Source organism: Chiroxiphia lanceolata, chromosome 9 (assembly GCF_009829145.1).
Source record: "Chiroxiphia lanceolata isolate bChiLan1 chromosome 9, bChiLan1.pri, whole genome shotgun sequence".
Taxonomy (NCBI): Eukaryota; Metazoa; Chordata; class Aves; order Passeriformes; family Pipridae; genus Chiroxiphia; species Chiroxiphia lanceolata.
The window spans coordinates 22,617,418-22,632,490 of NC_045645.1; the positions used below are offsets into that span (position 1 = coordinate 22,617,418).

The 15,073-nt window shown below is 48.5% G+C and overlaps 1 protein-coding gene across 1 annotated transcript; it reads right to left on the reverse strand.

Moving 5' to 3' along the window:
- Window positions 1-431: 431 nt before the first annotated feature.
- On the reverse strand, window positions 432-12,975 carry LHX9 (LIM homeobox 9). Its single transcript, XM_032696989.1, is given in 7 exon segments — window positions 432-798; window positions 1,986-2,188; window positions 7,357-7,532; window positions 7,534-7,710; window positions 8,488-8,690; window positions 10,388-10,506; window positions 12,928-12,975. Coding segments are annotated over 6 exon segments (1,134 nt in total). The 5' UTR covers window positions 10,505-10,506; window positions 12,928-12,975; the 3' UTR covers window positions 432-540.
- Window positions 12,976-15,073: the final 2,098 nt, after the last annotated feature.

Genomic DNA, 15,073 nt, shown 5'->3' on the forward strand with positions numbered 1-15,073 from the left:
TTTAAAAAAATAAATCATACAAAACTTTTAGATGCATTATAAAAATGAAATTAAATTTAGGGTTCTTAAATGCTGAAAGTGAACATACAATCCTGAAGCAACATTCTTTTAATGCTGGCTTTTATCTGGTTATGGAGGAGGGAAAGAAACTTTTTTTGTTTGTTTTTGTGGTAACAATCAATTCTTTTCAAGGTTCTGGAAATAAGTAACATACAATTTTAAGAGGCACTTATGAGAATGATTCGAAACCTTCTCTTAGGTCATTTGATGAATTTAAAAAATTTGAGTACAATTTAACAACAATAAATGTTCATTTATTATAGCAACATATGACTTCAAACTCATTTGCCAAGTGGCTGCAGATGCTACACATCAAGCTGTTTATTTTCCCAAATATTTTGTGGGTTTGTTTGTTGGTTTGTTGGTTTGTGGTTTTTTTTTTTAAAAAAAAAAGGCTTGAAAATAATAATAATAATTATAATAATTATAATAATAATAATAATGAAGAGTAAGAATTAAAAAAAAAACCAAACTGAAATGTTAGAAAAGATTTGTTAAGGTAGTTTGTGAGGGGCTCCCGGATTCGTGGCTGTCCAAGTTAGAGGTCACTGATGTCACTACAGTGATAGTGGGATTGGTCAGGTCTGTTAAAGTGGTCGCAGTGCCGGGTGGAGTGAGTGCGCCGCTGTCTGCTGAGGGCGGTGCCGGTAGTGAGGTGCCGTCAGCTTTATCGACACCCCCATTCTCCTGCCGCAAAAGGTTCCTTCTGAATTTGGCTCTTGCGTTTTGAAACCAAACCTGCAAACCAATCCCAATTGATTTCTTTACCGATGCTTGTTGTTTTGCTCATTTTTGTCTTTGTTCTTGCTCTTAAGTCATTTTTGATGTTTGTTTTTGTGTGTGGCCCATCACCTAAGTCATTCTACAGCCATTCTTGCTACTGGTGGTACCGCCTTTCTCACAGGCCCAGTGCTACAGATGCTCACTGGAACATCACAGCCCCACGTGCAGCCCTTTCAGAGCAGCCCTAAGAAAAATCTACTCATTCAATCCCCAAATGAAAGCAACTTTCTTGATGGCCATGTAGTGTTCCTTGGGTTGGGTAGCTTTGGGGTCAAGACACATGATAAAGATTGAGGTAAAGGGTGAATGAGCAGATTTTTGCCAAGGCTGAAAGTTTATCTGAAAGATTATTTGAAAAGGCTGAAGGGGAAGGAGGGGTAATTACACCATCTCTATCATACAGACTGTTGATATGGGTCACCTAGTCTTTCTGTTCTGTAAGGTTCACTGAAAATGTTTTAGGTGACATGTAACACGGACAAGGAATTACCGCTAATAGATTCTCCTACCTCAATCTCTGCCCTTCTTTGGCACTCTGCATATAATACACACCTCACTTTAACTTCACTGAGCTAGCAACACCATATAGGGGGGTTTTAACATAATTTGCCAGGCTGCCCTTCATAGGGAAGTGACTTTTGACTATGTAGGCCCTTAATGATAACAGATGTCTAACAAGCATTGAGAGAGGGAGCCAGCTGGTCCTGGAGGATCATGTTGGTCAAAGCTTGTTGGTCATAGCGGGGGATCTCTTAGTGAGGGGCCACATTATCTACTTTTGGGGAGCCCAAAGGCTTCACCCGGTGTGCATAAAATTAGTATATTTGCTACTTCTACCCTTAGTGAGATCACCATGGAGAGACTACCAATCCCAGGATATCTGCTGGGTTGGTAGACTCTGAAGACAGTTTCTTCATGTCGAGGTTGCCACTAATTATAAATCACACTTTCGGCTGCCTTGGGGCAGTAAGGCATACATCCGACACTCCTGCCACGTAACACCATACCCCTCTGCACACCCACTAGGGACACACCTAGCAAAAGTATTTCTATGTATATTGCTCTTATTACACATAAGGGAAACACTATTGACTAGCAGGGGTAGGGGGAAATGCTGTCAAGCCTGTGATGTGGCTTCTTACCTGCAGAACTCTCTTGGTCAGGCCTGTTTTCTGGGCAAGCTGCTTGAGGTCCTTGGCATCTGGGTTGTGGTTGATAGCAAAGTAGGACTTCATGGTACGAAGCTGGTGGTGCTTGAAGGAGGTGCGCATGCGCTTTGTCTTCTGGGATGGGGGATAAGGCTGCTGGTCTCTGTCCAGGTGATCTGCCTCATTCTCATTACAACCTGTCCAATAAACAAAGTGGAACAAGGAGTTAGTGGCCACACATCATGTAGGATAAACGAACTAAGGCAAAATCTTAAGTCACATACAGTTTAGAAGGAAGCAAACAAGGAAGGAAGAAAGGGCTAAGATGGTACATGGATAAGTACAAATGTGATAATTAAATTAGACCCAAAAAGATCCAGAATATTATTTCCTATTCTTAAAACATGCTATGTCCCCCAGACCTGTTCCTACTAAGGGCAGATTTAGAAAGTTTTCTCTCCTTTAGCATTTAGTCTTTTCCCTGTGGTGATGGTTTTGCTTTGGGCGTTCAAAGAGCCATTTGGAATCTCATTCAGATTTTGAAATCTCACTCATTGAAACACTCTTAGCTTGAGAGAAGAATAAAGGTCAAACCAGCATTTTGAACGTTCCTGAGCTTTTCCCCAAATCACAAGCACCTATAAAAGGAGATGTATAGCAGGAAAGTTTCTTATGACAGTTCATCAAGAAAGCATAAAATCTGGAGTGTTTTTGCTGATAAAATAAATGCTTTTGGACTCTGTATGGGAGTTTATATGAACTGCTCAAACACCTTAATCTGTAAAACATGCCTAGAAAGCAGTTGCATCAAGGCTTGATTCAGTCCCTCAATCCCAATCCCAATCAGCAGTAGTTGATACTGATATTAGTTGATATTAGTTGATACTGATTTAGGACATTTCTACAAGCAACCAGCTAGGGGCTGAAAACTTGAAGAGAGCTTCCCTGATTTCCCTGATCCCCCTGATTCAGGATTTTCAAAGTGCCTATGAAAGATAAGTTTGTTTCAGATCACACTTTTATGGGTGTGAATTATGTACAAGAGTTGCAGCTCTTTGGGAAAAGTGGCATCATTACTTCATATTGGGGAAAGAAATAACAGTATTGGCAAAAAAAGTAAGAAATATATATTTTTCTTTTCAGCTTAAACAGAAGGGTTAGTAATTTCTAGGATCTCATTTTGTAAAGATAGCTCAGTCTCACAGAAGAAAATTAATGTGTCATCATAGCAGGTAATATTAATTAAAGAAGATCTAATTAAAAATGTTTCACAATGTCTGTAAATTAAACCAAGTTTCATTAGTTGTTCATTTGGACTTTTGAACTGCCTTCCAATAGTTACTGGATTATTTACAAGGCCTAGCTGATCCCCACTCCTAATTTAAAGACAGAGAGAGAGAAAGAGAGAGAAAGAGACAAACCGCACAATACAGACAGACTGATGTCAGCAGTGCTGAAAACAGAGACAAAGCAACTTTAAACCAGGAGAATAAAAAGTTCTTGAAGATGTTTTCTCTTTTGAATTATAAGACAAGTCAACATGAACAGATGCTGGTAAGACAACACTTTGACAGAAAATCAGGTGAATATTTAATTATAGCTAGCTTTGCTTCTAGTCTTGGTAAGAAGTATATCTGCACTTTCAAACAAAGTAAGCTGACACTTCTGAAAATATCAGGAGTTGAAAGTTGCCTTAAAAACAATATCAGGCCAGATTTGGATTGTATTTACTACTTGTTTTCACAAGCATCACACTGCCTTCAGTCGAACTGCGTGGGCCGTAACTTATGAGCTGACATAAATCAGAGTACCAGACTTCAGCCCTCAGATTTTACTTCAGAGCTGCAAGCTGCTTGTTTGTGTTGTTTTCCCTAGGTTTACAGTAGCAACACAAACTTCCTCAGGGTCCTCTGTCCCGCTTACTGCTTTTGCTTCTGTACTCCTTTTTTTTTTCTGTGATTTACTTTATTTCAGCTTTTATTTTCAAGAGAAAATGGGAAGAGAGCTCCAAGCATCCTTAGACAGTCCTGCACAATGATTACAGCTCACTCTCTATTTTACATGGGTGAAATAGTGTTATGTGGTTTGGCCACATCACAGAGCAGAGTTTTACACTATCTCCTGGAAAATTAAGGGGAAGAAAAAAATCAAGCAAGACATTATTGCTCATTTCTTTGCAGTAGGATTGGAGGGTTGTTTAATTTTGCTTTCAAAGAGCTAAAATAGTTTACCCCTTATTGCCAAGAATTCTTCAAGTGAACTCTTCATAGTTTTTCACACACATACATAGAATGAAATAAAGTAAACAGCTCTTTGAGTAACAGCTATGTAAATATTTTCCTAGGCAAATCTTCTTCACCATCTCATTTCTATATCCTGTGAGCTGTAAGTCAACACAGTTTCCCACAAAATACATATTAATTCTATGATATAAGAGGTAATATAGAGAAAGCCTTGAATGTTTTAAGTACTTTTGAATAGTTTCTTCCATTTTTCACATTAATTCCAGACAGCTCACAGGTATGAATGACTTTTACCTCATAACATTTTGAGTTATTTATTGTTGTGTCTCCACTTTACAACCGAGGAGTCGGGAAACAGAAACTAAACTACCAAACAAAATACAGAAGAGAAAAATTGTTGTAGATCCGGCAGCAGGGTCGGATTTTCCATTCTGGCCCTGGGCTCAGCTCCCCTGAAACATAATGTGGACTCAAATCTGAGCCAGGGCCTGCAGGATGGCCTGTGAATACACACACGCTTATGCTCAGCTGGGGGAAGTTGTTATAGCTTCGCCGGAGTTTCGTTTTTAAAGGTCGGATTCGTTTCCCATAGTGTCTTGGCACATGGGTACGGACACCCGCGGGGGTGGCTGTGTCGGTAGGACACCGCCTTGGCTTGCCTGGGAAGTTAAAGCCGTGGTGCCCACGGAACACGGTGTGCCAAGAGGAAGCTTTGGCTCTCGGTGAGGAGCTGCCAGCACAGAGCGCGGTGTCTCGGCCCGGGCGCGCTTTAGCGCAGAGCCGAGTCCGGGGCAGGGCTGAGCCCGGGGCCCCTCGGCCCTCCTGTCCCGGGGGAACAGGGGCAGCACCACCGCAGCCACGGCCGGGACCCGGCCCGCCTGGCCTGCCGGATGGGCTGCGGGGTCCCGCTCCTGCCTTGGAAGCGCTAATGGTGTATCCGACATTTAATTTTCTGTGCACCGCTTGCCCTTTGTAAATAATTACGTGCAAGAGCAGTTACCGAGTCACAAGGCAGGGAACGAAAAGTGTGTGTAGGGAAGTGGCTGCCAATTAGTTAGAGATTTTTTTTTTTCTCTCAAGAAGAGATTTCATCGACTGCAACTCATTTCGTAACCGTTACAGATTTTGTTTTCCTCCCCTTGGATATGGAGCGCAGTGGCTCGGTGGGCTGGGGTCGTTTGCACCGGGTACACAGTTTGGCTGCAAACTGTACTTTCTCGAGACCATGTGTCAACCCTGGACATTATTAGATAATACTTACAAAAAAAAAAAAAAAATAATCAGGGCCCTAACAGAACAAATTTCTCAGCCATCTAGCCTGAGTCCAAAGCATCAGATTCGAGCGTTTGTTGATTTGTTGTTGGGGTTTTTTATTCTCTCTGCCCGTTGCCCGGAGGATTCTGTGAGATCTCAATGCAGTGAGATGTATTTTCATAACGGACTGTGCTTTTTAATCTCATTTGGAGTCAGTGGTACATCTTATATGACCCGTTGTTGTAAAGAAGGGGAGTTTTAAGACTAGCACACAAAAGATATGTCAGCTTTCGCAAATAATGTCTCTCTTGAGTCCTGAACTGAAGTTTAAGGGGTTTATCCTACCCACAACTCTTCATTCTTCTCTAATTTCTGGTCCTAATTCTAACTCTAAATTATCTCTAGTAATATTTCCCTTTATGAATTTGGGGATTCGAGTGATAGTGTGTGGACCAGGGATAGCACAGAGAGGAGTGCGGGCGCACAGAAAATCCACCATTCGAAGCCTGGGCTGAATGAATCCTGGCTGCGCTACAGGTTCCCTTTTCTTTAGCAGCTTTCAGGATTGATTGGAAGCTGCTCCGTAGCCAGGGATTCCAATGTCATCTTCAATTAACAAGGAACAATTAGCGCAGTGATTACCCTGGCTCCAAGGTCTACGCATCAGAGGAGATGAAATCGCCTTGCACAGCTCCCTGGTTCCGAGCTAAAGCCCGTTTCACGAGTGACCCCAGAGGAGGTGCCGGGGGAGGGATAGGGAGGGCAGGGGGGCGGTGGAGGATTCCTTATGGATCTCAATGGCAGCGGGTTGAACTCGGTGGAGGGGAGAGAGCTCCTGGCCGATAGCGGTGCACTGCTATCGACCGCGATTGTCGGAAGGGGAGGCCTTGACCCCTGTCCCGGTTGGACCAGCGGTTCGCAGCCCTGAGGAAGGAGCCCCCGGCTCCCTGCCCCGGCCAGGACGGCTGCCCGCTTCGTGGTGAAGCACCTTGCACCTCTCCTGCTTCCCACAGCTTTCTCTCCTCGTTACTGGCCATCGGGAGCTTGAGTTTCACTAAATAATTTTGGAGTTAGGAGTTTGCTAGTTCGTATTTACCCTCACTGCTTTCGTCTTCCGTCTAATGAAACTGCCTCAACTGCTTGACCTGAAACTCCTTTGCCTCTGGCCACTTGCACTGTCTGTTTATACACGGTTTGGGTACTTCAGCGACTGGAGTCAGGAAAGATATTTAATACAGGGTAACACTTTTTTTTTTTCCTACTGCTGAGAGAATAGAAACCGTTCTCTTAATTATATTCGTTAGTGTTTAGTTACATGGAACAACATGTATTCGTTGACCTCTTGTACAGTTTGATCATTTATGTGCCAGTAAAACAGAATTATTCAGCCTGAAGAATTAATCACTATAAATTGAATATCTAAATCGAGTTATGTGCATAGTACATTGGCATTGTAGGAGCCATATACTATACCTTTTATTCTATTTTTTTCTGATTCATTTGGTTACTTCTAATTTGAGGTTTAAACGGTGAAATACAAATAAAGATAAACTATCTCTAAGATTCCTATAGAGAAAGAGCTATGTGGGGTTGGGTTGGGGTTTTTTCCATTTTCCTTTTTTTTTTTTTCTTTAGCCTGGGAAGTGGCTACGTTTGGGTGTTTGACATTAATAGGCAAAGACAGCCTTTGAGGAGGGCTGCTGTTAGCTTTCCTGCAAAAGCTCCAACCCTCAGAGGGCTTTGTTTGATTTTCCAATGGTTAAGCAAGATTTGGCCTGGCTGAGTTACTCAGCACTGCCTAGCTGAGAGTAAGCCCGAGAACGCTCTGTTCGGGGGAACGGGAGGCAGGCTCGGCGTGTGTTTCCCACCTGAGTTGTAGCTGACGATGTCCACTCCCAAGGCAGGGCTCTTTCTTTTCCTGGGCCTCCCCTTCTGGACCGTGCCAGTGCCGTTAAAGTAAGGCAGGGCCAGCCCTCCGCTCTTGGCAGCCAGCTCGGTGTAGCTCAGCTGAGGGGGATATTCTCCTTGCAAAAGGGACTCGAAGGGCCCTGCAGTAAACCAGGTTGTCCTTCATGCCAAAGTGATCGCCCGTGGTCAGAGTCTTGTTGCAGGTCGTGCAGGTGAAGCAGCTCAGGTGATAAACCGACTCCCTGGCTCTCATGACCATTTCGGAGGCTGAGATCCCAAGGTGGCAGCGGGCACATCTCTGCACGGAGAACCTTCTGAAGGAAACGGAAAAGTGGGCATCAACTAGAGCGGCAAAGATAGAGCTTGTCCCGGTGCCGCTCGCCTTCTCTCCCGACCACGGGAGGGAGCCTGGCCCCGACCCTGGCCCCAGGACGACCCATGTCACCGACTGTGGCCCCTGGCCCTCCTGGTGTCGGGACACCCTCCGGGAGCCGGTGCTGGGGTCCCAGGGTAAGGAACTGGCCCTTGCCGCCGAGCTGACCTACTCTCTCAGGACTTGGGCGAAAGCCCTCCCGCTGCCCGTGCGAACGGACGAGGGCAGGACGGGGTGAGGGAGATCGGTCCCTGCTCTCCTGGCATTCCTGTCAAGACCAGAAGTACCGCCGGGAGCTGAACCCCGGGACAGCTGTAAGGCGGATCAGGATCAGCAGTGCCCGGTCCCGGGGCCCGGGCACCCTCCGTGGGGCTGAGCGGGGGCGGTGGGTCCCCGGACCGCGGGAAAACCGGCAAGCTGCGGGCAGAGGGAAATTTTTGTTGGATCTTACGCTGGTATTTACGGAGGGAAACCGCCGGGCAGCGGGAGAGCCTTCGCCTGTTTGTGTACCGCCACACATGCTCAGTCAGCGCGTCCCCTGACGGTCCGTCCGGTTTTTGAACGTGCGAGACTTTTCGGAGGGGACGCGTTTTCAGGATTAAGTAATCGCTGACTGCGAAAGCTACCTTTGAAAGCCCATGTGGAGAAAAGAGCGTTTCGGTTCATAATGTCTTTTGAGGGGATGTACTTTTGAACCCATAGGGACTTATTGCTGTACCTGTAGTAATCCTCCTTGCAGTAAATACTGCCGTCCTTGGCAAAGCAGGTGAGTTCTGACTCCAAAGCCAGTTTACATTCACAGCACTTAAGACACCTGAGGTGCCATTGTTTGTCAACAGCCAGCAGGTAATATCTGTCTGAGATCTTCCCTCCACAACCAGCACACAAAGCAGGCTTCTCGGGGCTCATGGGGGGCATGTTCTGCAAAACAACCACACCACAAGGGATGAGACAGGGAGAGGAAGACAGGCAGGCAGGTGGGCTGGGGACGGGTCCTGCGCAGGGCCCGGGGCTCGTACAAAGACACTGCTCTCTGGGACCAAACTCTGCTCCCGGCGGGAAGTTTAAGGGGGATCCGGGACCACGCTAGTAAAGTGTTACCGCGATTCAGCTTTCGTGTTTATACCACCTCCTAATGATCTAAGGTCATGTCAATACCCGAAGGCAACTGATTAGGCCGTAGTAAGAAAAGCAGAGCTCATTCTTTCCTAAGGTACTGAAGTTAAACTCTGAGGCTTCCCCGTTACTTTAGCGTTTTAATCTCAGAGCACTTCACAGGAACAGCATTTGAAGCAGGAGAATACCGTTTTCCTATTCTGAAAGTTTATGGCAGAGAGTTCAGGCTTGCACTCATTCTACGGCAAATCTTTACCTGTATTTAAACGAGCAGAAACCGCATCTCTAAAGAAAGTCAGGCCATTTAAAACAGGAGTAAGAAAAAGAAGACAGGTGGATGGTGTAAAGAGCAGGGAGCGTGAACGCTCACCAGCACGGCCAGGGACACGGGCAGAAAGGTGGCACAGGCTGGTTTCAACTCAAACTAGCATCTTTTTGTCAGTAAACTTCTGCAAGTTCCCATTGATCTGCTCCTCACGAGGAGTGTCGCTCGGGACAAAGGGAGATGGAGGGATGGCGGAGACAAAAGCTCTGCCGTGAAACTTGGGGCAGCATTTACTGATAAAGTAACAGGAGAAAAAAAAAAACCCAAACATCTTGTTCTAAAGTTGCAACTGTTTTAAAGTGGCAACTCCGCATTCATTTTCCAATCCGAAGTTGTGTTCCTCGCCCCCCCCCCTTTTTTTTTTGCAGCAATTGAAAAGGCGAGTTAAATTTACATTGCAAATCCTCATATAACAAAGCGTGAGTTTATTTAAGAGGAGGGGGAAAGGACCCTATGGCCCAAAGCCTTAAAGTGGTTTTTCAGGCCGTTACTTTGTGTGCAGAGCCTTGTGCGCGATCGGCGGAAGCCCTACAAGTTGGAGAAAGGGAGATCTCGCTTTGCACAAAGCCCAGCGTGACACTCGATTTCTCCGCCATCCTTTAGTACATATCTGAAGACTTTGGTCCTTTTGACTAAGAAATGTTGCTTCTAAGCAAAGTGGTAGGCCGGCGTAACACTGAGAGAGAGCGGTGCCTCTTTGTGTCAATCACACATTTCAGACCAAAAACAGCTACAAAAAGTAAGCAGTAGCGGTCTGAGGTTTAATTTAGGAGGCTCCAGGAGTGCAGAAAAAAAGCAAAGCACACCTCGGGAGCTCCGGCCGCAGCCTTGCTCGAAGGGGTAGAGCGGCCGCAGCCGGCCGAACAGGGGCAAAAGGCTGCTCCACCGCAAGGGCTGAAAACCCGTCCCTGGTACGATCTAAAATAGTTTCCCCGTTGCTCCAGAGAGCACACGCAACAACATTGACTAGTCAAAGGTATAACCGAGCCTGGCCAGCACAGCACCCAACGTTACGGGTGGGTTTACAGGGAGCCTCGGAAGGGTTTCGACAAGCAAGGGGTGGCAGGGAAGGGGAAGGGGGAAGCGGCGCCTTTCTCTTCCCAGGGTCAAGGTCTGTCCCGGTGCCGGTCCATGCTTGCAGAGATTCCCTTGCAAAAAGTGCCAGCTCGTTTCTTACCGTTTCTCGGCCGTTCATCTGTCCCCCTTTGGCCAGGCGGGACTCGGTCTTGGATCGCCTCTCCATCTCCTCCATGATTCCTTGGATGTGGCCTCCGGAGATCCCGTGGAAAAGCATGGCTGGGGGACGGAAAGGACAAGTATTTTCTTCTGCTCTGCACCCCACTATTTCCATATACAGACCCCAGAGTCTTTAGATCATCCAAAATGTTTACACCGAGGCGCACAGCGCAGGGGGGAGGTTGCAATAGGAGCTTCTCTTTGCACAAGCACCGAGGGCTTCCTGAAGATGTGCAGAAACAAACAAGGGGGAGAAATGTAATAATAATTAGTTCTAAAAATAAAATAGTAAAAGCGAGCTAAAGGATCTGTTACTGTTCTGGAGAACTGGGGCTCCTGACTGGAGAGACTTGGACCTGGGGCAGTAGAATCGGTCAGGAAAGGATATAGTTTTGAATACAAAGAAAGCAAAAAGAAGTGCTATTTTCAGCAGTCCCTGGTTGCTTTAAAGTTCCCAGTGCCTGTAGGTTGGATTTGGGACTGCTGCTTTCCGGAGCTCTGTCCAATTTGTTAAGAGACTAAAGCCAGCCCATTTTTGATAATTTAGTAGGAGGAGTTCTCTCCCTTGAGCTGCCGCTGATTTTTATTCAGACAACAAAGACCTGTCATACTCCTCTCAACCCCTAGTGATGGGCAAGCAGTGACAAACATTACGGTCGGGGCTGTGGGTGGGGTGGGGTTTATTACCTCCCCCAACACGGAGTCCCGGGAGTTGGCGGCGACGGCGCCTGGCGAGGGGCAGGGTGGCCCGGGGGCCCCGCTCCCCTCCCGGGGGCCCCGTTCCCCTCAAGGCCGCTCCGCGGGAACCTCCACTCCGCGGGAACCTCCTCTCCGCGGCCGCCCGGGCCGGCACCGCCGCTCCTGCCGCCCCCGCGGGAAAGGGAGAAGGAAGAGAAGCGCCGTGGCGGGGCAGCCGAGGCGGGATGGAGCGGCCAGACCACTCCCCGGGCCCGGGGGGCCGCGGAGGAGTGCTAGGGTGGGGTGGGGGAGCTTCGGAAGCAAGAGAGTTCCGGGCAGATGGAGCGCTTACCGGGGCGCTGCCCCGCGGAGCCCCCGCCCGCACCTCAGCAGGATGCGGCCCCTCCGCGGGCAGCCTGCGGGGACAGCCCCGGCCGGGGGGTTGCCCTGGGGGACCACCACCCTACCTCCCTCTCCCGCTCCCCGGCCGCGCACTGCGAGTGATCACTGTGTGTAGGGGACTGGGCGATGCATTCCTTCCTGTCTAATCTCTCTGTCTGTTCCCCTTCCCCTTCTTTTCCCGTTTTCCTACTTACTTTTCACACCACTCTTCCTTTCCTTTCCCTGAAACAGCTGCCGGCTGTTTCCTGACACCTCGATCCCTACTGAAGGATCTTCCTGGCGGCAGTCCTGCGCTCCCTGCTCCCTGGGGGACACTCCACACCAAACCCGAGTGCGACTAGTGAAAGAAGTACCCCAGCCCCCACTTCCTTTCCAAAGCATCCCAGAGACATCCTCAGGGGCTCCTCGAGTCACCTCTTCCATGTAACCCAAGATTCAGGCAGCCAGTTTCCTCCCTTCTCTTTCCCCCTTTAGTAGCTAAAATTAATGTTATTTGCAGATTGAATGTTGCTACATTCCTCCGAGTGCCAGAATACAGCTCATAAAACACAATTTCACACAAAGATGAAGTCAATCAAGTGAAATAAGCCTGGATTTTTTTTCTCTGTTGGCACACTAGACCCTGGACAGCAGGGCTGCTATTTACTGTAAGTAATGTAATTAGCCCTTTTGGATGGAAATCAATGTGTTGTATATATGTGTGTGTTTTAATAAGAGAGTAATAGCTATAAAACCAACGAGACTCAAAGGGCTAAGGGAATCTCCCTTAAAAAGGGCAGATCCCTCCACAAGCCGTAGTCTCCTGCAGAGCACTCCCGGTCTGGAAAAAAAAAAAAAATCTGTGTGTGGGTAATAAGGAGGGAAAGATAGGCTTTCCTTGGAGAAAACAAGTCAATTAGCACAATAAGACATCAGGAAAAAAATAAACAAGGTGATTCGATCCGGGATAAGGGAGCTGTTCGCTCGGGATCCCCAAATCCATCCCCACCCCTCCTTTCCACCGCCCCTCCGCGACGCCCCGGCTGCTCCAGGAGACGGGCGAAGGTGCTTTCCTCTCGACCCCAGTCCCTCCAGGGAGCGGTTGCGGGGCCCGCGGCCTTCGTGGAGCGGCCTGGAGAGGGGGGAGAGAGGAGCGGCCTGGGGAGTGGGGAGAGAGGGGCGGCCGCGCTGCGGGAGGGGGACGAACCCCTGTGCGCTCGGCAGGTACCGCCTGGCTTGGGGAATTGCAGCGATTTCTGTCGACAGAGGTCAAAAAATCTCACTTAGAGATGAGTTTATTTCTAATCTTTCCAGTATAGTCTTTCCTCTCTACAGGCACGTTCAGGGTTTGTTTCGGCTTTTTTCCCCTTCGAACTAGATTTTCCCGTATTCCTGTCCAGCTATGTTGTCGGGGTAACTCACCCTGCCTCCGTTTCGTGTTGCGTCTGTTCTCCTGGAATGGTCTGCATTTCCCGTGGCGCCCGGGTTGCCAAAGACACCTGGCGTGTGCCGGGCTCAGACCTCCGCCACCCCGCCCGCCCGGGCCGCCCCCGCAGACCCTCCCGGAGGCTCCGCCGCCGCGGTCCCGCTGTGACCATGGCCCTGCCGGGCTGAGCACCGCCAAACTCATCGCGTCCGCCGGCAGCGGGGAAAGAAGCGGACTGGGGAAGCCCCTGGGCGACCGCCGAGCCCAGTTCCCTCCGAGGGCTAAAGTGGGGACACCGAGCCCCCCGAACGTGCTGTGCCCCCGCCTCTGGTGCTCCGAGTGCTGGCACCGCTCCTCTCTCCCCTCTCCCCTCTCCTGCTTATCTCGCATTTGCTCTCTCGGGTTCACCGAAACACTCTGCAGGTGCGATGTCAAAGTATTGGTCCAAGGCAGAGACACCGAAAATATTGTTTGTTAAATTCTCGTCTCTACCTTAGCGACGACGCGCGCCGTTAGGAGTAATTGGGCAGACTCATAACAAAACTCAGAAATGACTGAGCCTCCTCCGGTTGGGCACACTTAATTAATTAGAGGGTCCTTTCTTTCTGCTCCATCAGGTACGGTTAAGGATACGCTACTAGCTACTGCTGCTACAGTAAAGGAGGCCAGCGGTTTCCAAGGCGTTTTCTGATTAACATCCTAATGCTGGCAGACCACTTCTTACCTAAAGGGACACTAAAAGTTTGTTTCTAGCATCAAACGTGACTTGTCCGTTTCCAAAAGGCCTGTAGGAGATCAAGGTGAATTTATTTCAATGTTCCTGAGATCTCATTCCTCGCTGCGAACTGATGCTCCGCTGCTCTGAGGCAGGCTGGTAGCGAGAGGTTGCCATTATAGCACGAGGGGCTCCGTACAGTTTTGCTGGTTTGTTTGGGGAGGGGAGAAAAAAGCTCAAAAAGAACACGACAGGGAATCTAAAATCCAGATCTATGAGCCTGTCCCTCATGAATCCATCGGCATTAGCAGTTCCTCATTGCAGGGCGCTTCCATCTCCTTTCTCTGCAGCATTTGGGGAAGGATACCTGATGTGCAATATTCAGAATATTTTAGTAACATGACAGGCGCTCTCAGTTTTTTCCTTTTTGTAAGGCTCTACCCGGGCTCCCCAAGCTAATGAGGGGGGGTAGGAGGGGGGTGTGTGGAATACATCGCTGTGGGGATTTCCACAAGTCCAGCGTTTGTCTGCCCACGCAGGGCTGGAGAGCTCCACGAACATCCCGCCGCGCCCTGCTGCAGCCCCTGCCCACAGCCCCTGCCCGCAGGTCCCCGGGCGCTGCCTGGAGCCGCTTCCACCTTCGCAATTAGCGTGTGCCCTGGGCACATTTCAGCGTGCGGTCACTGGGATCCGCTCTGCCACCGAGCCCGCGTTCTCCCTGGCCACGGGCTACCGTCTAAAGCCTATCACAGCGTGAACGATTGTGTTTAGTTCGGAGGATTTAGGGCAAGGTCTACATGCAAATTAATAATTGACCAACAATAATTAGGAGAAAGGGGAGGGTGTTCAGGCGGGGGTTGGGGGTGGGGAGGAGGGGGTGTTCTTTAAGCAGAAATGTTTTGGATTTCGCCTGCCCTATTTGAGGCCGTGGCGTGTCCCGGCTGCAGGCGTAGGGCACTGCCCGGGCCAGCCGCCTCCCGCCCCGTAGGGCACCAGGTCTTCACACCCTCTCCGTCAGCACCTGAACTTTTCAAGACACTTCCAGTTTAATCATTTCCAGAAATTTAAAGCGCGTAGTAAAAACAGCAACAGGATTACGATCCTGTTGCCTGCGAGTCGGGTGGTTAAAGCCAGATCTATTTTTAAATCCTAACACTATTTTCTGCTCTACGAGCTTATGGTAGAGTACAGTGCTATTAATGAACAACCTCATCTCTTTGTGAAGTCCGCGGGTACTACAAGCAATCTAGACACAAAGAAGGAAAATCTGAATAGAGTTATATCTCTCGACGATGGTCAAATATAGCTAATGTCGTTTTCAGCATTCAAATAGGTTGCTTTTGGGAGGTTTGGTCTTGTTGGGTTTTTTTGATTTTTTTTTTAAATTTATTTTTTTAAGCCCGACATTATTTAAAAATCCGCTTCAG